The sequence below is a fragment of the Erpetoichthys calabaricus genome, chromosome 14 (assembly GCF_900747795.2).
Source record: "Erpetoichthys calabaricus chromosome 14, fErpCal1.3, whole genome shotgun sequence".
Lineage (NCBI taxonomy): Eukaryota > Metazoa > Chordata > Cladistia > Polypteriformes > Polypteridae > Erpetoichthys > Erpetoichthys calabaricus.
The window spans coordinates 100,719,742-100,746,786 of NC_041407.2; the positions used below are offsets into that span (position 1 = coordinate 100,719,742).

General features: G+C 44.6%; 1 protein-coding gene across 1 annotated transcript in view; it reads right to left on the bottom strand.

Annotated features, from left to right (window-relative positions):
* The window catches only part of kcnh4a (potassium voltage-gated channel, subfamily H (eag-related), member 4a), a 165,908-nt gene that overhangs the window by 20,778 nt on the left and 118,085 nt on the right, over window positions 1-27,045 (bottom strand). Inside the window, exons 8-10 of the mRNA XM_051918830.1 lie at window positions 14,287-14,481; window positions 3,999-4,198; window positions 3,663-3,912 (exon numbers count right to left, since the gene is read on the bottom strand). Of these exons, the coding sequence (XP_051774790.1) occupies window positions 3,663-3,912; window positions 3,999-4,198; window positions 14,287-14,481 (645 nt within the window). The remainder of the gene's footprint in view (window positions 1-3,662; window positions 3,913-3,998; window positions 4,199-14,286; window positions 14,482-27,045) is intronic.

Consider the following 27,045-nt stretch of genomic DNA (forward strand, 5'->3'; position numbering starts at 1 on the left):
AAGAAGAGGGACGCCTCACGCCTGGACAAACTGGTGAGGAAGGCAAACTCTATTGTAGGCACGGAGCTGGGCAGTTTGACGTGTCTGGCGGAGCAACGGGCGCTGAGCAGACTCCTGTCAATCATGGAGAATCCACTGCATCCACTGAACAGGATCATCTCCAGACAGAGGAGCAGCTTCAGTGACAGACTGCTGTCACCGTCCTGCTCCACTGACAGACTGAGGAGATCGTTCCTCCCTCACACTATGTGACTCTTCAATTCCACCCGGGGGGGTAAACGTTAACATTATTCAAAGTTATTGTCTGTTATACCTGCCTGGCACTCTCCACCTTGCACTTTTTAACTTGCACTGTGTTTTTATCAGTATGCTGCTGCTGGAGTATGTGAATTTCCCCTTGTGGATTAATAAAGTATCTATCTATCTATCTATCTATCTATTACAAAATCAACCGGAATGTTCAAGCAAATTATAGAAAAAAACCTGATCTAAATCCGTTAAGGAGTTCTCTCATGAAAAGCAGAAAGACAGACAGACGTTGGATTATATACAGTAGAGTCTCGCTTATCCAACCTTCACTTATCCAACATTCTGTATTATCCGACGTCCCACCGCAAAAAAAAACAAAAAAAAAAACATTCGCAACAACAACTGCAAGTTGCGAGCGTAGTCTATTTTTTGTTGCCAAGTTCATTTTTTTAGTTAAATTTTTCTGTTCTTTCGCGCGTGCATCTCTCTCGTGTGTGCGTGAGTCTCTCTTGCATGTGTGTGTGCGTGTCTCTCTCTCTCTTGTGCGTGTGTCTGTCTGTGTCTCTCTCTCGCTGCACAGGGAGAGACTGAACACGTGCGGAAATCATCAGCGCGCACAAACCGAAAGGGAAACTGGCTTGTTCCTATACCGAGTGTGTGGTTGTGCACAGAGGCAAAAGTTTGGCAAACTTTTTGGTCATAACCCGATTTGTACGTGTTCAGAGATGTTCATGAACTGATGTTCCACTGTATTAGGCTCGTAATGTGTAAAATTATAACATAGTTTGACGTTTAATATGCTCTTTCTTAACACCTCCCATTATCCGACATTTTCGCTTATCCGACGTTCTGCCGGCCCATTTATGTCGGATAAGCGAGACTCTACTGTATATATACAGTGGTGTGAAAAACTATTTGCCCCCTTCCTGATTTCTTATTCTTTTGCATGTTTGTCACACAAAATGTTTCTGATCATCAAACACATTTAACCATTAGTCAAATATAACACAAGTAAACACAAAATGCAGTTTTTAAATGATGGTTTTTATTATTTAGGGAGAAAAAAAATCCAAACCTACATGGCCCTGTGTGAAAAAGTAATTGCCCCCTTGTTAAAAAATAACCTAACTGTGGTGTATCACACCTGAGTTCAATTTCCGTAGCCACCCCCAGGCCTGATTACTGCCACACCTGTTTCAATCAAGAAATCACTTAAATAGGAGCTGCCTGACACAGAGAAGTAGACCAAAAGCACCTCAAAAGCTAGACATCATGCCAAGATCCAAAGAAATTCAGGAACAAATGATAACAGAAGTAATTGAGATCTATCAGTCTGGTAAAGGTTATAAAGCCGTTTCTAAAGCTTTGGGACTCCAGCGAACCACAGTGAGAGCCATTAGCCACAAATGGCAAAAACATGGAACAGTGGTGAACCTTCCCAGGAGTGGCCGGCCGACCAAAATTACCCCAAGAGCGCAGAGACGACTCATCCGAGAGGTCACAAAAGACCCCAGGACAACGTCTAAAGAACTGCAGGCCTCACTTGCCTCAATTAAGGTCAGTGTTCACGACTCCACCATAAGAAAGAGACTGGGCAAAAACGGCCTGCATGGCAGATTTCCAAGACGCAAACCACTGTTAAGCAAAAAGAACATTAGGGCTCGTCTCAATTTTGCTAAGAAACATCTCAATGATTGCCAAGACTTTTGGGAAAATACCTTGTGGACTGATGAGACAAAAGTTGAACTTTTTGGAAGGCAAATGTCCCGTTACATCTGGCGTAAAAGGAACACAGCATTTCAGAAAAAGAACATCATACCAATAGTAAAATATGGTGGTGGTAGTGTGATGGTCTGGGGTTGTTTTGCTGCTTCAGGACCTGGAAGGCTTGCTGTGATAGATGGAACCATGAATTCTACTGTCTACCAAAAAATCCTGAAGGAGAATGTCCGGCCATCTGTTCGTCAACTCAAGCTGAAGCGATCTTGGGTGCTGCAACAGGACAATGACCCAAAACACACCAGCAAATCCACCTCTGAATGGCTGAAGAAAAACAAAATGAAGACTTTGGAGTGGCCTAGTCAAAGTCCTGACCTGAATCCAATTGAGATGCTATGGCATGACCTTAAAAAGGCGGTTCATGCTAGAAAACCCTCAAATAAAGCTGAATTACAACAATTTTGCAAAGATGAGTGGGCCAAAATTCCTCCAGAGCGCTGTAAAAGACTCATTGCAAGTTATCGCAAACGCTTGATTGCAGTTATTGCTGCTAAGGGTGGCCCAACCAGTTATTAGGTTCAGGGGGCAATTACTTTTTCACACAGGGCCATGTAGGTTTGGATTTTTTTTTCTCCCTAAATAATAAAAACCACCATTTACAAACTGCATTTTGTGTTTACTTGTGTTATATTTGACTAATGGTTAAATGTGTTTGATGATCAGAAACATTTTGTGTGACAAACATGCAAAAGAATAAGAAATCAGGAAGGGGGCAAATAGTTTTTCACACCACTGTATATATATATATATAGAAATTAACCAAATGAATCAGAAAATTTAAACAAGTAGTTTTAAAAAAATCTAATCAGTAAAGTTAACCGAAATGCCCATCACTATTCCTTAAACAGCAAGCTTCCACCTGTCGACCCCTGTGCTGTGCAGGTGACTGCTGGGAATTGAAGTCCTCTTCGCAGCTCTGCCATCGGCTCATCCTCACGTCAACACAATGTCCTCAAATAAACTTTACCACAGTCACCCGATTGCTAATTTAAGAGAATATCTTTCTTTATCTGGTCTTAATTGTTTAACTTCTTGGCAAACGTTCTTGTTTAAATGGATGGTCAGATTTTAGGTCACATGACCGTTTTGTGTAGCCAGACGTTCTCATCACCGGGCTAACCTGCTGCTGATTGGCTAATGAAAAGTCGAATCTGGAGACACAGGAGCTTTAGCACAGGGTGCTAATAGCAGGCAGACACCTGAGCTGCACAGACTTAAAATCTAAAATGGCTGCTGACCGTGTCACTAATGCGTACATTGAGATTCATTTTATAAAAAACACCTAACATTTGACAAACAAAATCACAAAACACAATTTTAAATAACTAAAATGTAATAATTTGATAAAAAGTAAGTTTTCACTTTCAAGTAAGTTTGTGTTTTTTTTTTTTTGGGTGTCCCCCACTCAGGACAAAATGCAACTACTGTATGCCAAAATATCATTGCTTTGTAGTGCCTTTCACACGGTTATCCTACTGCCAATGGCCCAAGAAGCCAATGGAACAGCTACCATAATACCACTGGCCCACAGAGTAAATGCAATGCCAATGAGGTGCCAGTGCAGCACCTATCACTGTCCTGTCAGCGATCCTTGTGTCACACCACATCCCTGTGCCAAGATGATGCCCACTTACCTAGGATGGCCAGAACCATGTTGTCTTTGAGGACCTCGAGAGAGCCGGAGCACACAAAGTAGTTGGCCTGCAGAGCGTCCCCCTGCCTGATGAGGTACTCGCCCGGGGCACAGAAGGACGTCTTGATGTGCAGGGACAGGGAGCGCAGGCAGCCGCGGCTGGCCGACTCAAACAGGGGCAGCTGCAGGATGTCCTTGTTGAGGTGCATGGCAATGTCGGCCCGCAGCTCGTCTGGGAAGTCGTGCAGGAGCTGTGCGGGAAAGGGGACAGAAGGAGAGAGATCAACCACCGACCGGGATGGTCAGCCAGAGCCCTGTGGCTACTCACCCGTCTCACCTCGTTGGCATCGATGCCATTGTTGACAGACCAGGTGGTCTGGAAGTACTCCAGCATCCTCTGTTTGAGCTGTTGGGGGAGGCGATGGACCCGGATGAAGTCTTTCAAGTCCTTCATGCGCGTGTGGTAGAGGGAGCGGCGCGAGTACATGCGCTGGATTATCGCTGTTACGTTGCCAAAGACCACGGCGTGCATCAGAGCTGGCGAGAAAAGAGGGAGGGAGGGAGGAAAGCTTAAGAGAAGCGTTGGAGTCATTAAACAAACAGGAGCTGAACCCCTCAACCCGACCCTCTGTAGTCGAAATGAATGAGGAAAGGGGCAGCAAGCCAGTGGCCCAGCCTGGCAAAATGGCATAGGTTGTGGCAACCCTAATTGTAGCTGGTATCTTGGGGTATATGCACACCAGACTATTTAGAACGTACAGTGCTGTGGAAAAGTATTTGCCCCCTTCCTGATAGCCTCAATTGTTTACGGCTGTCACAACGAATGGCTTCTGATATTTAAACGCATTGTAATATTAGATAAACAAAAAGTTACCCAATATCTGTATTATACGTGTGAAAATGTAATTGTTTCTGTAAGAGACAGTCGGCAGCTCAGACCAGCTGGGACGTCCCGAGAATGGAAGGTTTGGGGAAGGCAGCAACTTTTGGACACTGCCTCCCCCAAGACGCTAGATGGCAGCTCCCCTGGAGTGTATTGATACAGTACCCCAGATTCCCGCAGGGCACCATGGAACATGTAGTTTTATACCACAGCCCTGCTAGGTACTGTGGGTGCCGCTGCAAGAGAACCTGGGGAGTCTGATTTTCCCCACAGCCCGGAAGTACAAAGTCACGAGGATGGAAGCCCTGAAGTACTTTCGGGCTGAATAAAGAACTGGGATTCTCCATCTGACCTGGAAGTGCTGGCAAGTCATGTGGGAAGAAGAACAGAAGCACTTCTGGGTCAAGGACTATATAAAAAACTTTTAGACAAGCTTCACCCGAGACGCTAGATGGCAGCTCCTCTTGAGTGTAGCGGTACCCCGGATTCCCACAAGGCATTCTGGGACTTGGAGTTCGCTATCTCAGCCCTGTTGGGTACCGCCAGGGTGTGCTGTAGAAGGACCTGGAGAGTCACGCTTCCCTTATAGGCCAGAAGTACTAGGAAGTCACAATGACGGGAGCCCCAAAGTACTTCTTGGCTGATTAAAGAACCTGAATTCTCCATCTGACCCAGAAGTGTGGCAAGTCACATGGAAGTAAGAACAGAAGCACTTCCAGGTGAAGTACTAAATAAAGGACTGCTGAAAACCCAGCGGGTGGCACGGTGGGTAGCGCTGCTGCCTCACAGTTGGGAGACCTGGAGACCTGGGTTCGCTTCCCGGGTCCTCTCTGCGTGGAGTTTGCATGTTCTCCCCGTGTCTGCGTGGGTTTCCTCCAGGCGCTCCGGTTTCCTCCCACAGTCCAAAGACATGCAGGTTAGGTGGATTGGCGGTTCTAAATTGGCCCTAGCGTGTGCTTGGTGTGTGGGTGTGTTTGTGTGTGTCCTGCGGTGGGTTGGCACCCTGCCTGGGATTGGTTCCTGCCTTGTGCCCTGTGTTGGCTGGGATTGGCTCCAGAAGACCCCTGTGACCCTGTGTTCGGATTCAGTGGGTTGGAAAATGGATGGATGGATGAAAACCCAGCAGGCAAGCCGGAGTCAGGTGGAGGTGTGGAACAGATAGAGAACAGAGAGAATTGTGATTATGATATTTATTTACTTGTGTTATTGAGGCTGTGGTACTTGGGGAGCACTGTTTAAAGAAGAGAACTACAGTAATCCCTCCTCCATCGCGGGGGTTGCGTTCCAGAGCCACCCGCGAAATAAGAAAATCCGCGAAGTAGAAACCATATGTTTATATGGTTATTTTTATATTGTCATGCTTGGGTCACAGATTTGCGCAGAAACACAGGAGGTTGTAGAGAGACAGGAACGTTATTCAAACACTGCAAACAAACATTTGTCTCTTTTTCAAAAGTTTAAACTGTGCTCCATGACAAGACAGAGATGACAGTTCTGTCTCACAATTAAAAGAATGCAAACATATCTTCCTCTTCAAAGGAGTGCGTGTCAGGAGCACAGGCTGTCAGAAACAGAGAGGAAAGCAAACAAATCAATAGGGCTGTTTGCTTTTAAGTATGCGAAGCACCGTGTTGCATGTCGTTTCAGGAAGCAGCTGCACAAAAGATAGCAACGTGAAGATAATCTTTCAGCATTTTTAGACGAGCATCCGTATCATCTAGGTGTGCGAACAGCCCCCCTGCTCACACCCCCTACGTCAGGATCAGAGAAAGTCTGCGCAAGAGAGACAGAGAAAAGTAAGCTGGGTAGCTTCTCAGCCATCTGCCAATAGCGTCCCTTGTATGAAATCAACTGGGCAAACCAACTGAGGAAGCATGTACCAGAAATTAAAAGACCCATTGTCCGCAGAAATCCGCGAACCAGCAAAAAATCTGCGATATATATTTAAATATGCTTACATATAAAATCCGCGATGGAGTGAAGCCGCGAAAGGCGAAGCGCGATATAGCGAGGGATCACTGTATTAAAATAACTTCTTGGTGCTTTTACCTGGTGTCCTGAGTGTCTGACTGTTGGGTTTAAAGGGGTAACAGTGCCACCTAGAGTCCACACTTCCTTAGTCAAGCAGCTGTCCAAGTAACAGATAATAAGACTTAGCTGACTGAGATCATTTATTGTGTAAAATGTTCAAAAGCAGAGGATACTAGGAAGGGGGCAAATACCTTTTCACAGCACTATGACTCAATGTAAACTATGGAGTGAGTTGGAGTGAGCAATGATATGGAAGTCCCAGACACGGCGAGAAGGGTATGAGGCCTCAAAAAAGAGCCAAAAAAGCAGGCTGGTGCCCCACCCAGAACAGATGTCGGCCCAGAGCACCAGACCATAAAATCTAATGGTCAGGTTCGGCCTATACGGGCCTAAAAGAGTTTTTTTTTTTTTTTTAAGCTTCAAAAGAATAATAATAATAATAATTCTTTGCATTTATATAGCGCTTTTCTCACTACTCAAAGCGCTCAGCAATTGCAGGTTAAGGACCTTGCTGAAGGATCCAACAGAGCAGAGTCCCTATTGGCATTTACGGGACTTGAACCGGCAACCTTCCGATTGCCAGTGCAGATTCCCTAGCCTCAGAGCCACCACTCCACAAATACCCTTAAAGTCCCCAAATACCTCAGAGTCTCTGGCTTTTTAGAGACAAATTTCACCAAAAAAAATCTTTCTAAAGGAAAAATATTTATAAATGGAATGCGAAATATATTTAAAAAAAAAGAGCAAAAGGGAGTTGCGGAAAAGGCAATCCCAGGCAAAAAGTCCCAAATCACGACCCAAAAATCCAACAAACAGAGCAAAAATAATCACCAGGCCAAATACATCCAAACAGCAAACCATAATCACAAATGACTCACCAAGAAACTGAATGAACAACTGCCGAGACCCTCTTCCCTGCCAGAGGGAGGACTACAGTCATGTGACAAAGTAAATACACCCCAAGAACACAGCGAAACATTAGGTCTTCATACAAACAGTGCCAATGGATAAAGGTGATATACTTGAATAGAAACTCAAGGAACATTTACCTTTTCAACAATTTCTTCAACAGAACGTATCAATAGATGTAATGGTCCACCGGGGAAAAAAGTAAGTACACCCTTTGGCCTCAGAAGCTGGCATTGCCCTCTTTAGAAGATTCGACTTCTTGTAGGCATTTTGCATAACTGCCCACCAGTTCCTGACATCGACTCGTGATATTTTTCCGCCAAGAGCGGCGTTTGGAGGTGGCAAGTTGGGCGACCGCTCCAGGCCCCGCACCTAAAGGGGGGGCCCTGCTTTTGAGTTCGAGTGGATTTGTCAAGTTATATCCTCCAGTTTATACTGTATATATCTGAGATGCTTCTAAGAGGAACCCCCTTAAAATCCCTCTTCAAGGTCAAATTCTGTAAAATGTACATCTTTGAAAACATCACCCGAAAAGGGTCGCCAGTATAACCCCTTCCTAAAATAGGTAAAGCCTATCAGTCGCTGGGTTGGCTTCTCCTATCTATAGAAAAAGACATTGCAGATCCAGATTAGAACACGAAGATCTCATCAACGACTTTTCCAATCGGAAGGCAAGAAAAGTGGATTTTCATCTCTGAACCTGGAAACCGGTAAAGAGATTTCATGATGATACCTCTACCTTAATTTCACACTTCCTGTCGAACACACTTGTGGCAAGCGGCTGGGGGTGGTACCCAGCCGGGATGCCCAGAAGAACCCTGTAAGCCCTCCTTCCAGACCACAAGGGGGCGACCGCCCTGGTGGCTTCGGGAACCACGGGAACAGAGCTTAGAAGCTCAACCCTATAAGGGCCCATGGTCACCACCAGGGGGCACCCAGCTGCCTGAGGAGCCCTGGCCCTCAGCACTTCCGCCACACCTGGAAGTGCTGGGGGGGGGAAGAAGACCAGGGACACCCGGAGTGCTTCCGGGTGCAGAGCCGGCACTTCCATGGCACTACACCAGGGAGTGCCAGCAGTCGCTCATTGGGAGGCACCTGGAAGCACTCAGGGTGGGTTTAAAAGGGGCCGCCTCCCTCCATTCGATGGCTGGAGTCGGGTGGAAGAGGATGGAGCTCGGAGGAGAGGAGTGGAGGTGGACCAGGAGAGAGAGAGAGAGGGATTTGAAAGTCCTGGACTTGTGGGTGACTGGTGCTGGGGCACTGGGTTGTATGTTGTTTATAAACTGTAAATATGAATAAATGTGCGTGTGGTGTCAAACCTACGGTGCCTGCCTGTCTGTGTCCGGGCTGTTCCCCACACACTGAAACTCACATTTAATTTGTAGGCCATAAACAAAATATTAATGCACAAATACCCGGCTGACATGACATCAATGTGAGTTATGACTGTGACGTCCTGCAAATCGAGACTCAGCGTATTTGGGTGTTTTCCTAGAAGAGGCCCTGCTAATTTCCGTATGACACCGCATCGCATTTCACACTGTTCTATGGTATTGTCATGAATTATGAATTGCACTTTTTTTAATACGGGCTGCACGGTGGCACAGTGGGTAGCGCAGCTGCCTCGCAGTAAGGAGACCTGGGTTCACTTCCCGGGTCCTCCTTGCGTGGAGTTTGCATGTTCTCCCCCTGTCTGTGTGGGTGTCTCCCCACAGTCCAAAGACATGCAGGTTAGGTGCACTGGCGATCCGAAATTGTGCTTGGTGTGTGTGTCCTGCGGTGGTCTGGCACCCTGCCCGGGATTGGTTCCTGCCTTGTGTCCTGTGTTGGCTGCGATTGGCTCCAGTGGACCCCCGTGACCCTGTGTTAGGATATGACTGGATAATGACTGACTGCCTTTTTAAATAGATTATATCGTTATATTTTGATAAAGTCCGTGTGTTATTTTGCACAAATTTAGCTGAATACTGTAATAAAAAAATCTGGTGTATGTTAACATTATTTTTATTAAATTCGTGCGGAAGTTTATACAGTCCACACATACCGGTAACCGGCAATGCCCCGCACACCCCTAAGGCCGCCTCTGCACTCTGCCATGCAAAGTTCCTTCAGTTGCAAGAAGTGTGTGGGTTTTCTTGTGTGTTCTGCTCATTTCAAATCCCTCCCCCCCCCCACACCAAAACAATTCAAGGGTTGATTCGGTTCATCTGGACGTAGTTCTTTTCCAGGGAGATACGTTACATCACTCATCCAAGTGACTTCCTCGGTCTCAGTTGACTGCAGGTTTCTCCAACCTTATAAACAGTACCTTGGCATAATGACCGAAACTCGCACAAGTTGACTAACAATGGGCCGTGTGATCAATGACATGCAGATTGTCCATTGGTCAATGGCCATGAGTGCCATTCACAGAGAGTTGGGGAATGGCAGCAATCACAGCATTGTAAGATGGTGGAAGATGTACCCTTAGGCCCCCTCCTCGGTTCAGAGATGGTCGTTCCTTTTTCACGTAAATCAGCGTTTCTCAACCTTTAAGTATTTGCGACCCGAGTTTTCGTAACAGTTTTAATCGCGCCCCCCTAACGTTTTTTTGAAAGGAGCCCACTAATACCAATTTGTTCGTTTTAATTAATGACATACATGTATCATAGATGCATATTTTATTATACCTACTTAACTTTTATCAACCTTTATCTAACTCTATATTTATTTTTCTAGTATCAGAATGTAGTTTAAGTTAATTTGTTTTGGTTTCAGCAGATGTCTTTTTCATATTTTCGATTCTTGTTTTCTTTTGTTCACATCTTCGCGCTCCCCTAGGGGGGCCCACCCCACAGGTGGGGAGAACCACTAACGTAAATGTCCTCCTTGACTCCTCGCTCAAACCAGTGTTCCTCCCTGTCCAGGATGTGCACATCTTCATCACTGAACGAGTGACCACTGTCCTGTAGGTGTACGTAGACTGCGGAGTCCTGGCCTGACGAGGTAGCTCTTCTATGTTGTGCCAGTCGTTGTTTGGTTTCCCCGATGTATAATTCACGGCAATCCTCTTGGCATGTAACTGCGTAAACTATATTACTCTGTCTGTGCCGGGGCACCCGATCCTTGGGGTGGACCAATTTTTGTCATAGCGAGTTTCGGTCATTATGCAAAGGTTGTTTATAAGGTTGGAGAAACCTGCAGTCCACTGAGACTGAGGAAGTCACTTGGATGAGTGATGTAACGTATCTCCCTGGAAAAGAACTAGGTCCAGATGAACTGAATCAACTTTCTAGAAATTTCCTTACCTGGATAATTGATCATGCATCAAGATATACATTTCAATGGGATTCAACTCAAGGTTCTGACTTTGCCACCCCATAAACCTACAGTTCTCCTTGCTGGATTTGCTAATCTGCTTTGAATCCATTATTGTGCATATCCGGTTCAACTTCAGTCTTTGGACAGATGGCCTTATGTTCTCTTCAGGTACTATTTGACATGTTACAGGGTTCAGAGTCGACTCGGTCTGCGCAGACTGCCCAGGCCCTGACGTAGCAATGCAGCCCTCAAACCATAACATTTTCACCACCATGGTTCACAGTTGGCATGTGGTTCTTCTCCTGAAATGCTGTCTTTGGTTTACACCAAACATGTTGACTGCCTCCAAACAGCTGTATCTTTCATTCATCTATCCACAGCACTGTTCCAGAGGGCCTGGATGTTCAATGGCAAACTGAAGTCTTCCGGTCTCGGACAGCAAAGTCTTTTCCTGGTACACACACCTCACATACAGGACAGATTAATGCCATCTCTTTTTACTGACGGTAGATTCATGCACTTTGACAAATTAGATCCTGCAATTACCTTTTGGGTCACTTGGAGATTTCTTTTAGTATCAAACGGGACATTTCGTGGGCTGAATTGGCTGGGCTGGGCAGTCCTGCACAAATTAGCAGTGGTTTGAAATCTTGGTCTCCTGTGAATTATTATCCTTCTAGTGGAATGATTGATTTCAAATAAGTTGGCAATGTTTTTTTTTTTTTTTAATTCCTTAGGCATCCACAAACCTTCTTTCTGAGGGGCCGAGAGTAGATCTTGGCATGTTGACTCCACGCATGTCAATACCAAGGAGAACACCAGGATGGGTCGGCTCCACCTGCATACCCTCTGAGGAGGTTCTAATCATTGGCACCTTATCTGGAACCCCTGATTCTTTAATGAAGTTGAAGTGGTGATAAATGTAGGGGTGTACTTACTTATCCCATATGACAAATCTGCATTTTTGTAAATTTAGATCATGAGAGTGATTACACCATGTCAGTTTGATGGGTCATTTTCTTTCAAGCATATACATAAGGGGGACGTGCAGAGCTGTCGTAACTAAAGGGGGATAAAACTGATGAGCCACAGCATGAAGTTATGGGACAGAGTAGTGGAAGCTCAATTAAGAAGTGAGGTGAGGATTAGTGAGCAGCAGGATGGTGTCATGGCAGGAAAGAGCACCACAGATGAGATGTTTGCTCTAAGGGTGTTGATGGAGAAGTTTAGAGAAGGACAGGAGGAGTTGCATTGCGTCTTTGTGGACCGGGAGAAAGAATACGATGGGGGGCCTCGAGAGGAGTTGTGGTATTGAATGAGGAAGTCGGGAGTGGCAGAGAAGTACGTAAGAGTTGCACAGGATATGTACGAGGGAAGTGTGACAGTGGTGAGAGCTGTGGTAGGAGTGACGGAGGTGGGATTACAACAGGGATCGGCTCTGAGCCCTTTCTTATACCCAATGGTGATGGACAGGTTGACAGACGAGATTAGACAGGAGTCCCCATGGACTGTGATGTTTGCTGATGACATTGTGATCTGTAGAGATAGTAGGGAGCAGGTTGAGGAGACCTGGAGAGGTGGAGATATGAGAGGAGAGGAATGAAGGTCAGTAGAAACAAAACAGAATACATGTGTGTGAATGAGAGGGAGGTCAGTGGAATGGTGAGGAGGCAGGGAGCAGAGTTGGCGAAGGTGGATGAGTTTAAATATTTGGGATCAACAGTACAGAATAATGGGGATTGTGGAAGAGAAGTGAAGAAGAGAGTGCAGGCAGAGTGGAATGGGTGGAGAAGAGTGTCAGGAGTGATTTGTGACAGAAGGGTATCAGCAGTGAAAGGGAAGGTCTACAGGATGGTAGTGAGACCAGCTGTGTTATATGGGTTGGTGACGGCGGCACTGACCAGAAAGCAGGAGACAGAGCTGGAGGTGACAGAGTTAAAGATGTTGAGATTTGCATTGGGGGTGACGAGGATGGACAGGATTAGAAATGAGGACATTAGAGGGTCAGCTCAGGTGGAACTGTTGGGAGACAAAGTCAGAGAGGCGAGATTGCGTTGGTTAGGACATGTGCAGAGGAGAGATGAGGAGTATATTGGGAGAAGGGTACTAAGGATAGAGCTGCCAGGGAAGAGGAACAGAAGAAGGCCTAAGCGAAGGTTTATGGATGTGGTAAGAGAGGACACGCAGGTGATGGGTGTAACAGAACAAGATACAGAGGACAGAAAGATATGGAAGAAGATGATCCACTGTGGCAATCCCTAATGGGAGCAGCCGAAATACCTGTAGACACTGTTTGCATGAAGATCTAATGGTTTGCCTGTTCAAATATGTTAAAAAAATTCAGCAGTTTCCATGGGGTATACTTACTTTTTCATGTGACTGTAAGTGGCAGTGACATCACGGTGGTCCCGCCTCCTGGGGTGACATCCACAGAAATCACAGAATACAAGAGATTATAGGACTATATATAGTGCTGATGCCACATGGGCTGGACGGGCATCCCGGCCAGAAGAGGGGATGGTTCCTTACCCGGACTGGAGGCACCTAATAGGCAGATAGGATTAGACCCAGAAAGGATGGACGGACAGCCCACTCGAAAGGAAACACGTGATATCATGGATGTTAGGTAGAATGCCCAGTAGGGGCTGGGTGGTCTCGTGGCCTCAGAACCTCTGCAGATTTTGCTTTTTTTTTTCTCCAGCCGTCTGGAGTTTTTTTTTTTTTTGTCCGCCCTGGCCTTACTTTTATTCTATGTAAACTGGTATTGCCTAATTTTCCTATTTTTTTCTTGTTTCTTCTCTTTCTTCATCCTGTAAAGCACTTTGAACTACATCATTGGTATGAAAACGTGCTCTAGAAGTAAATATTGCTGTTGTTGTTGTTGTCCCTGGGGGCTTTTAACCCCCAAGGCTAGATGGCAGAAGCCCTGGGATATCAGTGCCCAGTGGGAAGCCAGCAGGACATGTAGTCTGGCAGAGCAGCACTGCTGGGGTCACTGGGTGCCACAAGAGGGCGCTGCAGGGAGACTAACTCCTTACTGTAATGGACTTTCATCTGACCTGGGAGTACTTCCATTAGGCAGTGGCCCTGGCACCGGAAGTACTCCCAGGTCCTTTAATAAAAGGGACTGCACTCCCTTACCCAGGCGAGTCAGACCTGAGAGGAAGAAAGGCAACACTCAACTGGAGGAGGGCAGTGCACTGGTGAGAGTACTGTGGAGATTATTGTGTACTGTGAAGAGAGAAACCTACTTGGTGGTATTGTGGAAAGAAAAAGGTGGAATAAAACATACTTTATTTGAACCCAGGACTCTGTGTGTGCTTGAGTTGGGGGTTTGGCCCATTGACACCCTGGTTTCCATCACAATAGATACTAAATAATAATGAAAAACATAACAATAAAAATACATAATTACAATAAACAGAAGAAAAATGACGATTTCAAATAAAGATGGCACTAACATCAGCTGGGTCACACATAATAAGGTGGACTGGGCATTTACCTCCAATCAGCATGGTACAGATAGAGAAGATCTTCTCAGCGTCCGTGTTGGCGCATACGTTTCCAAAACCCACGCTCGTCAGGCTGCTGAGAGTGAAGTAGAGGGACGCAATGTAGGCGCTGCGGATGGATGGCCCCCCTAATGAGTTATTGATGTACGGGGACTCCAGTCTCTTGCCCAGCTCATGTAGCCACCCTAAGAAAAGAAAGAAAGAGAAAGGAAATGAGCTTCAAAAAAAAAAAAAAACTCCACCCGTTCAAATGAAAAGCTCTGCTTCTGCACCGGTCACTTTGGTTGCGTTTCAGGGTCCAGGGTCCTCTCACCGCCTCCCCCGAGTGGGCTTTAAATGTCTATTATGTTATCAATGCGGATTGTTTAGTTCTCATGGGTCAAAGTGCGTTCTCCTATATTTTGAGGTGGGGGCCCACCTGCCCATCACTGCAGGGGTTTGCGTTTAACCCTATAAAGGGTGAGGAAAATACACAGTCCCTTGCGGTTCATTGAATGCACTTACGGTGGTGAGGAGTTCTCCTGTGTTTACTGCTTTACATAATTTGCGAATTACCGGATTTTGTACCTGATGTTCTGTTTTTGACTTGTGGAAATATTTGGACCCTGTAATTCAGAATAATAAGTTTAATGTCACTGTGCTCTGTACAAAAAATTATTTTATAAATCCACTCACATGGACAGGCCAGGCTAAAGTTAGCACACAGGGGCTCTCAGCATTTAGAAGTGCTAGGCAAGCATTTGAAGACAGAAGGGGACAACTACGAAAATGGGCATTGTACTATTTCTGTATGTCAGAGATGAAATTGAATCCTCTCCTTGCCTTGTTTGGAACCTAAGTAAGGGCCTACACGTGGAGGAACCAGTATAAAAGACTTGGACAGCAGCCACATACTTTGAAGGCAATGGACTGATGGAAGATTACGTCGTCCGTCCTGAAAACCCTTCCAGCGCAACGATGGAAACGGCAGACTGTATACATCGAGATCCCACCTTGATAAAAGTATTGTCATTTGGCTTCCTCCGTTTGTAGTGCCGCGTAAATCTCAGTAAAGAAAGCGAAGTTATTGTCTCCTATGTGATTTCTTACCACCATATCACTATGGGAGGGATATCCATCTATCCATCCATTATCCAACCCGCTATATCCTAACTACAGGGTCACGGGGGTCTGCTGGAGCCAATCCCAGCCAACACAGAGCGCAAGGCAGGAACAAACACCGGGCAGGGTACCAGCCCACTGCAGGGCACACGCACACACACACACCAAGCACACACTAGGGACAATTTAGGATCGTCTGCCTTATTACTTCTCCATTATCCCAACCATATTCACCTGGCCTAATCTCCTTCATCCAATACTCCTCTCGTTCTGGCACTGTGAAATAGAGCAGGAAAGAAAAACAGTCTGATCCATGAAACATGGAAGGTTAGGAAGAAATGTTGCCAAGCCAAAGGGTAGAACTAAAATCAAGAGCTGGGATTCGCTTGGTAGAAACTCATACCAAACTTTGACAAAGTATCCACAAACTGGCACAAGTCACTCGTAATGTTGACTTACTGTATATACGCCACCACCCTGTCATCTGGTTCATTTTTAATAATTATTGGGAAGCCATTTTATTAAAGTTATACAGTCATATGAAAGAGTTTGGGAACCCGTATTAATTCTTTGGATTTTTGTTTCTCATTGGCTGAACTTCCTTTTAATATCTGACATGCCTTATGGAAACAGTAGGATTTCAGCAGTGACATTAAGTTTATTGGATTAACAGAAAATATGCAATATGCATCATAACAGAATTAGACAGGTGCATAAATGTGGGCACCCCAACAGAGATATGACATCAATACTTAGTTGAGCCTCCTTTTGGCCTCTAGACGCTGTCCTCCTATAGCCTCTGATGAGTGTCTGATTCTGGATGGAGGTATTGTTCACCATTCTTCATACAAAATCTCTCCAGTTCAGTTCAATTTGATGGACAGCCTGCTTCAAATCATCCCATAGATTTTCGATGATATTCAAGTCAGGGGACTGTGACGGCCATTCCAGAACATTTTACTTCTCCCTCTGCATGAATGACTTTGTAGATTTCCAACTGTGTTTTGGGTCATTGTCTTGTTGGAATATCCAACCCCTGCGTAACTTCAACTTTGTGACTGATGCTTGAACATTATCCTGAAGAATTTGTTGATATTGGATTGAATTCATCCGACCCTCGACTTTAACAAGGGCCCCAGTCCCTGAACTAGCCACACAGCATGATGGAACCTCCACCAAATTTGACAGTAGGTAACAGGTGTTTTTCTTGGAATGCGGTGTTCTTCTTCCGCCATGCAAAGCACTTTTTGTTCTGACCAAATAACTCAATTTTTGTCTCCTCAGTCCAAAGCACTTTGTTCCAAATGAATCTGGCTTGTCTAAATGAGCATTGGCATACAACAAGCGACTCTGTTTGTGGCGTGAGTGCAGAAAGGGCTTCTTTCTCATCACCCTGCCATACAGATGTTCTTTGTGCAAATTGCACTGAATTGTAGAACGATGTACAGATACACCATCTGCAGTGAGATGTTCTTGCAGGTCTTTGGAGGTGATCTGTGGGTTGTCTGTAACCATTCCCACAATCCTGCTCATATGCCGCTCTTGTATTTTTCTTGGCCTGCCAGACCTGCTGGTTTAACAGCAACTGTGCCTGTGGCCTTCCATTTCCTGATTCCATTCCTTACAGTTGAAGCTCACAGTTTAAACCTCTGAGATGGCTTTTTGTAGCCTTCCCCTAAACCAGGAGACTCAACAATCTTTGTTTTCAGATCTTCGGAGAGTTGCTTTGAGGATCCCATGCTGTCACTCTTCAGAGGAGAGTCAAAGGGAAGGAAGCACAACTTGCAATTGACCACCTTAAATACCTTTATATCTCAGGATTGGACACACCTGTCTATGAAGTTCAAGGCTTGACGAGCTCATCCAACAAGTAATCAGCATTGAGCAGTGACAGGCATTCAAATCAGCACAATGACAAGGGGACCCACATTTGTGCACAGCCAGTTTTTCACATTTGATTTCATACAACTAAATACTGTGTCACTAAAAATCTTTGTTCTGAAAACACCGCAGTACTCAGATGTTCCTAGGAAATGAAACACAGACCACTGTTCTCTTTTTTGTTGAATTATTATGTAGGCAGAGAGGGGATCCCAAACTTTTTCATATGACTGTGCATCCAACTGGTGGTTCTATTACACCTGAAATCTGAAGGTGACACTTATTTTATCTTACAAGGTCTCAGTCAATGTTACGTTTTAGCCAGGGCTCCGTTCTTAGCTTATGTTTATATTTCTTTCCCTTGTCTTTACCACTTATTTCTCAGTTTGAATGATTTATTATGATTGTTTCTGTTCTTATTGTTATGATCATTTATCATTTAGTCTCATCTCATTTTCTGTTATGGTGGAGTGGTGGCTCTGAGGCTAAGGATCTGCGCTGGCAATCGGAAGGTGGAAGGGTAGAATCCCATAAACTCCCTTGAGCAAGGAAACTCCTTAACCTGCCACTGCTCCGTCCTGGGTGTGATGTTAATAGGCATCCAGTCCTGCATGTAGACCCTCCAACCTGAAGAGAAGAACCTGGGGGTTGGTGGCAGAACTCCAGCCACCAAAAAAACCTCCCACTGGTCCCATTCCATCTGAACTGGTGTGGTGCTGAGGGGTCACCCGTCACATGGCTGCACTCAGGTCCTAATCTGGGGTCCTGAGCTGGTTTGTCATGTGGTGACATGCTCATGCGCCTGCTCCTAACCTCTCCTCTCATTTTCTTATCTGCTTTTCATATTATTAGGTTTCGCTGATAGGGTTCATATATTATTGTTTTATTATTATGTATAAGAATAATTGTATACTTTTATTTTTTTAAACGTCTTTCTGTTCCTTGTGTTTTCGGGGTGGAACCTTCCAAGTGGTCGGTCCACACTGTCCATCACTGCTAGGGACAGCCCCCACCAACCCCATAAAAGGAAGGCTGGGGAGTAGAGTCCTCAAGGTTCATTGTATGCGCTTTGGTGGAGTTGTGAGTTTCACTCGTATGCAGATGACACCCAGTTATACCTTCGAATGAAGGATCAAAGATGAAGATCTTGACGAAGATCAAATGAAGTTTCTCCAATGTTGTCTTTAATTAGTTAATTAAAGGAGTGGATGGATGAGAACTACTTGTCTTTAAACAGAGATGTTAATCATTGGAGGGAATGACGCTGATCACAACAATATTCTGTCATCATTTAACTCAGTTGGAATCCCCATTAATTCTACTGAATCAGCCTGCGATCTCGGAGTTATCTTTGACTCTAGCATGTCATTTAAAGCACATACAGTTCGGTCCATAAATATTTGGACAGAGACACCTTTTTTCTCATTCCGGTTCTGTACATTACCACAATGAATTTGAAATGAAACAACTCCGATGCAGTTGAAGTGCAGACTTTCAGCTTTAATTCAGTGGGGTGAACAAAACGATTGCATAAAAATGTGAGGCAACTAAAGCATTTTTTGAACACAATCCCTTCATTTCAGGGGCTCAAAAGTAATTGGACAACTGACTCAAAGGCTATTTCATGGTCAGGTGTGATCAAGTCCATTGTTATGTCATTATCAATCTAGCAGATAAAAGGCCTGGAGTTGATTTGAGGTGTGGTGCTTGCATGTGGAAGATTTTGCTGTGAACAGACAACATGCGGTCAAAGGAGCTCTCCATGTAGGTGAAAGAAGCCATCCTTAAGCTGCGAAAACAGAAAAAACCATCTGAGAAATTGCTACAATATTACGAGTGGCAAAATCTACAGTTTGGTACATCCTGAGAAAGAAAGCAAGTACTGGTGAACTCAGCAACGCAAAAAGACCTGGACGTCCACGGAAGACAACAGTGGTGGATGATGGCAGAATCATTTCCATGGTGAAGAGAAACCCCTTCACAACAGCCAACCAAGTGAACAACACTCTCCAGGGGGTCGGCGTATCGATATCCAAGTCTACCATAAAGAGAAGACTGCATGAAAGTAAATACAGAGGGTGCACTGCAAGGTGCAAGCCACTCATAAGCCTCAAGAATAGAAAGGCGAGATTGGACTTTGCTAAAGAACATCTAAAAAAGCCAGCACAGTTCTGGAAAAACATTCTTTGGACAGATGAAACCAAGATCAACCTCTACCAGAATGATGGCAAGAAAAAAGTATGGAGAAGGCATGGAACAGCTCATTATCCAAAGCATCATCTGTAAATCACAGTGGAGGCAGTGTGATGGCTTGGGCGTGCATGGCTGCCAGTGGCACTGGGACACTAGTGTGTGTTGATGATGTGACACAGGACAGAAGCAGCCGAATGAATTCTGAGGTGTTCAGAGACATACTGTCTGCTCAGATCCAGCTCAATGCAGTCAAATTGATTCATGATACAGATGGACAATGGACCCAAAACATACAGCCAAAGCAACCCAGGAGTTTATTAAAGCAAAGAAGTGGAAAATTCTTGAATGGCCAAGTCAGTCACCTGATCTTAACCCAATTGAGCAGACATTTCACTTGTTGAAGACTAAACTTCAGACAGAAAGGCCCACAAACAAACAGCAACTGAAAGCCGCTGCAGTAAAGGCCTGGCAGAGCATTAAAAAGGAGGAAACCCAGCATCTGGTGATGTCCAGGAGTTCAAGACTTCAGGCTGTCATTGCCAGCAAAGGGTTTTCAACCAAGTATTAGAAATGAACATTTGATTTCCAGTTATTTAATTTGTTCAATTACTTTTGAGCCCCTGAAATGAAGGGATTGTGTTCAAAAAATGCTTTAGTTGCCTCACATTTTTATGCAATCATTTTGTTCACCCCACTGAATTAAAGCTGAAAGTCTGCACTTCAACTGCGTCTGAGTTGTTTCATTTAAAATTCATTGTGGTAATGTACAGAACTAAAATGAGAAAAAAGTTGTCTCTGCCCAAATATTTATGGACCTAACTGTATTACAGAGTTGTCCAAATCATGTTCTTCCAACATAAAAATATTAAGGCGCTTTCTAAATAAACAGGATTCTGAGAAACTCATTCATAGATTTATTTCTAGTAGGATTGACTACTGCAATGCGGTGTTCACTGAATGTTCAAACTGTTCTTTATACAGCCTCCAGTTAATCCAAAATGCTGCTGCAAGAATAATTACAAGAACAAGAAAATGCGAACACATAACTCCAGTTCTTAAATCCTTACATGGGCTCCCGGTTAAGTTTAGGGCAGATTTCAAAATCCTCCTTTTATCATATAAAGCATTAAATGGCTGAGGTCCGGCTTACTTGTCTGAACTTATCATGACTTACAAATCAAAGCGCACGTTAAGATCTCAAGATGCCGGTCTGCTTATGATTCAGGAATTAATAAAATAACAGTGGGAGGTCGAGCTTTTAGTTACAGGGCCCCTAAACTGTGGAATGGTCTGCCTGCTACTATAAGAGATGCCCCTTCAGTCTCAGCTTTTAAATCCCGGCTGAAGACTCATAACTTCAGTTTAGCACACCCCGAGACTGCTTCTCTGTTGTTAGTCGTTATGATAGTTAGAATTTGTTACTGACCCTCACCTATTCGGTTTCTCTTCTCAGTACTCAAATGTGCCACTTGGTGTCACGGCCCACCTGCCAAGTTGTTTTGCCTGCCTAAGGTAAAGTCATCCCTGATGGAGGATCGCAGGAATCTTGGGAAAGAGGGGTCCTTTCATCGGATTGGCTGGCCCAGCACTGACTCAGCTGTGGAATGGCCAATAGGGGGAGGCAGCTTGATGCATGAGGTCTCCAGGACTCCGAACAAATCCAAATCATATTATGTGATATCATCTACTGTTGAATTCTGGTCTGTACCTGTAATATTTTTATTTTTATATTGTATTGAGGATTACTTGTGTTTTGTTCTGTGTATTTTATTGTATTGACCCCCTTTTTTTTGACACCCGCTGCACGCCCAACCTACCTGAAAAGGGGTCTCTCTTTGAATTGCCTATCTTGAGGTTTCTTCCGTTGTTTTTCCCTACAAGGGCTTTTTTTGGGAGTTTTTCCTCGTCATCTTAGAGAGTCAAGGCTGGGGGGCTGTCAAGTGGCAGGGCCTGTTAAAGCCCATTGCGGCACTTCCTGTGTGATTTTGGGCTATACAAAAATAAATTGTATTGTATTGTGACTCTCTTCTGTAGGCATTGCTCTTTTTGCTGAAATTTTTTTCTCCACTTTATTTAGGGTTTTGAATTTTGTGTTGGGACTTGCTTGTTTTCAGATTGCCTGTTTGGCAACTCCTTTAGACTCTTTTGAGTATTCCGCTATATTTTCTGATTTTGTAAAAAAAAAAAAAAAATCCCCCTTTTATAAAGATTCTTTTGTTGCCCATTTCCCTACAAGCCAGGGGCTTTATAGTAATCCTCTCCCTTGTGAAGCACTTTTGATTATTTTTGGGGACTTTGCCTATATATTTTTGAAGTTTTGTAGTAAAATCCCATTTAGCCCACTGCCAGGCCGAAACCAGGCTGTAAAGAAGCAGCTCAGGCCGTCCTAGGGTGTGCCTCATCTGGGCAGGCTAGTTAGGATTCTGGTTACATTTTGGAGGCCTCACACCACTTTGGCTGCATGCACATCAGTAAACATTTGAAAGTGGATTTGCTGCTATATAAAGTCCAATTTTATTTCTCGCATATAATTAAGCACACAGTGCAAATGATATTGAAATGATTATTTACAGAAGCCAAGAAAAAATGAAATAGTTCATCATTAATAGCAAAGCCACAACCCCGTAAACACACACAAGAATTTCTGGCTTGGACAATTAAGAGAGCTGCTGCTGTTTTTTAAAAGGCTTGTAGGTGCCAGTGTTCAGGAAGATAATACTGACATTTTTTGAAATCACAGACTGCTTCTATTAAGTTTTAAATTTTTCTCAAATGAACTATAAAGGACCCAACACATTTTCAAATGAATTTACAGGACCCTTAAGCGTCTTACTTAACTATTTTACAAAGGGATTTACAGGACACCTGAAAGCAACTTCTATCTAAATACATCCGCTTTCCTTCTTCCTTTTGACCAATAATTATCCGTTCTGTCTTCTTGTACCAATAGTTTATAACTTTAACGCATGTGTCTTGTTATCCAAGTACTTTCTGGGGCTTTTATTTTAAAATGGTCAGACATTTAAGTTAATAGTGAAAGAAGATGACAACAACAGATCGCAGAGATACATAGAAGGATCAGAGCTACTGGGCATGGCAGGGCCTCCTGTCTCCTACAACTCCTCCTGCAGTCTCCACCTCATTCCTGATCTATTAAAGTCCTCCATTGTCCACTCTGACTCTGCCCACAGTCCCCACCATGACGCTCATCCAATCTCCATTCAGCTTCATCGCCACTCAATCCCACCCCACTTTGACACTGCTTCCTGTCTCTTCCAGCTCCTCTAACAATCTTCATCCTTGTTCTCAGTGGTGTCCATCTTAATCCTGATCCATTAGACTCCTCCCCTAATCACTATAACTGCCTTAGTCCAGCCTGACTCCACCCACATGATCCATCTTGACACTCACTCAATTTCCATCCAGCTCCGCCCCCATCTTAATCTTATTGTTGCCAGGACTTCACCCACAGTATCCACCATGACAATGAGCCCAAGTCTCCATAATCCTCCTGAGGCAGATCTTCATTGGCAGTCACTCTCCCGTCTGCACTATGACTCCCACCAGACAACAAGCTCATTCCCCATCCTGATGCTGCCCTATCCAGCCTCCTTCAACACCTACTGCAATCTCCATCTAGTCCTCAGTGGTCTCCATCTCCTTCCTGTCCCATTTAATTCCTTCCCCAATCACTAACCCCAGTCTCCCCTAACCAGTCATTGGCTTGACACACACCCAGTCACCATTCAGCTCTGCCCCTGTCTTCATCATATACTTGTTCAGGTATCTGCCCTGACTCCACCCACAATGTCCTCCTCCTCTTCATTCAACCCCACCCACCATCTCCACCCTATGTCTAATGACCACTGCACAAGATGGAGAAAGGCCACGCTAGGGGTCACTGTTGCCCCTTTAAACCCAACAGACAGAGGCACAGGACACAGGTTAAAGACAGACAGACAGACAGACAAAGACAGACAGATAGATACTTCATTAATCCCATGGGGAAATTCACATACTCCAGCAGCAGCATACTGATACAAAAAACAATATTAAATTAAAGAGTAATAAAAATGCAGGTAAAAACAGACAATAACTTTGAATAATGTTAACGTTTACCCCCCTGGCACCAAAAAGATATTTATTCAACTTTTCTTCCTATATAGTGCCCTTCAAGCACCACAGCCACAATACACAGGCAAGTAATAATAAAAATACACACTATACTTCTCTCTTTTCTCCTCCACCTCCTCCCGACTCGCTTGCTGGGTCTTCAGCAGTCCCTTATGTAACTCTTGACCTGGAAGTGCTTCTGCTCTTCCTCCCATGTGACTTGCCAGCACTTCCGGCTCAGATGGAGAATCCCAGTTCTTTAATCCATAGACATATATAGACAGACACCACATTCACGGTGTTGCCCAGTCGACATGATACGTCAGCGTGTACGCCATATTGCGAGTGGCAAAAGTGCCATTTAAACTAATACAGGTAGACGTGGAAACCGGGTTTTCTGATGAAAAAACAGTAACGTTTAAAACAGTATCGTTTACATACAACAGATTTTGGCGAATCGTTTACATGCAATTATTTATATCCATTTATACACTAATAATGGCAATTATTAAATAATAATAATTATTATTATTATTAAATAATTCCTCCCATATAAGTAACATTTCTCTGACTGCCTCCTTCCATCTCCAAAACATTTCTAGACTTTGTCCTGTTCTGATGCAGCACAGTACTGAAGTATCGGTTAATGCCAGAGTCACCTCACGTATAGATCACTGTAATGCTATTCTGTCTGGCATCCCACAAAAATGTATCCATCACTTACAACTTCTTCAAAATTCTACTTCCAGGATAATAACCTGCTGTTCTAAATCCACTGACCATATTACACCAATTCTCTCTCAACTTCACTGGCTCCCTGTTAACTACCGATTACAATACTAAATACCGCTCTTAACATTTAAAGCTCTCCGCAGTCTCGCTGATCTCCTCCAGACTTACACTCCTCTCAGTCACTCAGATCCTCATCTGCAGTTCGACTTTCTGTACCGCACATCAGACTCAGTTCTACAGGAGTTCCAGCGTCTCTCATTGAGCTCCTCAACTCGGGAATTCTCTTCCCTCTCATATCCATCAGCTCGATTCAATAACACATTTTAAAACTGCCCTCAAAACTTATCTTTTCAAACTGGCATACCAATTGTGAATTTTGCACGGTTACTGCCAGTTATCTTTGTTTGTCTTTCTTTTAACAGTGAAATGATACACTCAATGACAAAAAGAAACAATTGTATTGTATACAAATTGGCTTAATAATTTCTGAAAACATTTCACCCACTCCTCTCTCAATCTCTCTCACACACACACACACAATGTGGTTACTTAAATATATAAAGATTTGGATCTAAAATCCATGAAACAGAACTGTCTTACTTTTTCCGTGTGTTGCCACTCTGTAATTTGAGAGTATTCAGTCTGGCAATATGGTGCAGCCTTAGTTTGTGGAAGACAAACACAACTAAAGACATGAGCATAAAATGATGGTTGTCAATTTCAAACTGTGTTTCCTCGATGTGCTCCTTGAGAAAAAACACATCATCTGAACCAATCTCAGCCCGAACAAACTGACTGATCAAAGATCCACTGACAGCTTGTCCTAATGTTGACTGTCGGATAACACGCTCAGCTACTTTGACCACCTTGACTGGACCCTCAGAAGGAATCATCAGACCTCCTTTGTTTTTTAATGTCAGTGAGTGGTAGCTTTGATCATATGACGCCGGTACAGCACCTGTTACCAAACTAGCACGGCACACATCACAGGACAGCTTTCTCAAAATCCTGTCTAAGGGCTACCTGACCTCCCACTGCTTCCTGAGGGGGATTTCTTTGGGAAACTTTCAAAGTTTGAGAAACGTTAACAGCTAACAACGATCTACATAGTTAGTGACTAAATACGTTTAGCCAAAATGTTGTTTGGAGGCTCACTTGAGCACATAAATGCATAGCCTGGCGTAGCTAAAGTTAAGATTATAAAACGGGATTTTCTAATGGCCAAATATAACCGAAACAATTGTTCAGCTTTACCTATGAAATGTAATCCCTGTGATCTGGTTTGGAGCGTACAGCAGTTTGTACAATCCCAAGCAGCACATGCGTGAGGCGTCTTTATCGATTACTTCACTCCACAGTACTCGCAATATGGCGGCGACGTTGATGTACGATGCTGCTGGTCATGCGGCGTCTAGCAATTCTATGTCTATGCTTTAATCAGCCCTGAAGTACTTTGGGTCTTCCGTCCTCGTCTGACTCCCCAGGTTCTCTTGCAGTGGCACCCTCAGTACCCAGCAGGGCTCTGGTATAAAACTACATGTCCCATGGTACCCTGCAGGAATCCGGGGCATTGTTACACTGCAGGGAAGCTGCCATCTAGCGTCTTGGGGGAGGCAGTGTCCAAAAGTTGCTGCCTTCCCCCATCCTTCCATTCTCGGTGTGGCCCAGCTGGGCTGAGCTGCCGGCCGTCTCTTACAGAAGCAATTACGTTTTCAAGCACATAATACAGATATTGGGTAATTGTTTTTTGTTCTTTATTTCACCTGATACGATTTCTCGTATTAGGAATTTGTTAGTTTTCGCATACCCCTTGGGGTCAGAGCGCAGGGTCAGCCATTGTACAGCACCCCTGGAGCAATTACAGGTTAAGGGTCTTGCTCAAGGGCCCAGCAGAGTCGGATCTCTTTTGGCAGTGACGGGGATTCGAACCGGCAACCTTCAGGATACCAGCACAGATCCTTAGCCTCACAGCCAATATTACAATTTGTTTAAATATCAATATGACTTTGTACTTCCGGGTTATGGAGAAAATCTGACTCCCCAGGTTCTCTTACACCCAGAGTACCCAGCAGTGCTGTGGTATACAACTACATGTCCCATGGTGCCCTGCAGGAATCCGAGGCATTGCTACACTGCAGGGAAGCTGCCATCTAATGTCTTGGGGGAAGTATTGTCCCAAAGCGGTTGCCTTTCCCCCATCTTTCCCTTCTATGAGCGTCCCGGCCAGGTTGAGCTGCCGGCCATCTATTACACTGTATGCACCGATTGCCTGGACCGTTGGCATCTACAGTGTCCCCTGGATGCATAAGGAGTCCAAAGACCCTTAAACCAAATCGAGCGGGACAAGCGCAGCTTGGCCGCTGCGTGGCATGTGTCACTTCTCGCTCGGCTGCGTTCCGTGGGAGTCGCATCTGAGGGTGGCAGCATGTCAGAGAGTAAGCCAGCTGGCTGCAGGTATAATTAGCGCCTCTCCATGGCAGATAAACAACGAAGGGAGAAGAAGCTGCATTTAATTATCCTGTCTGACCCACATATGGAGACAGTGACAATGGGAGCCATCCAGCGGGGCCCCTCGGCACTCTGAAGCGCCTGTTTATAATTACAGAGTGCCGGATGAGTGCAGCAAGGCTGTGCAATTAGCAGCTCGGTAAACTTAAATAATTCTAAAGGTTAAGTCAGTCAATGTTAAGCTGAGAGCGAGCCAGCGAGGGGGGCTTCAGATCACAGGA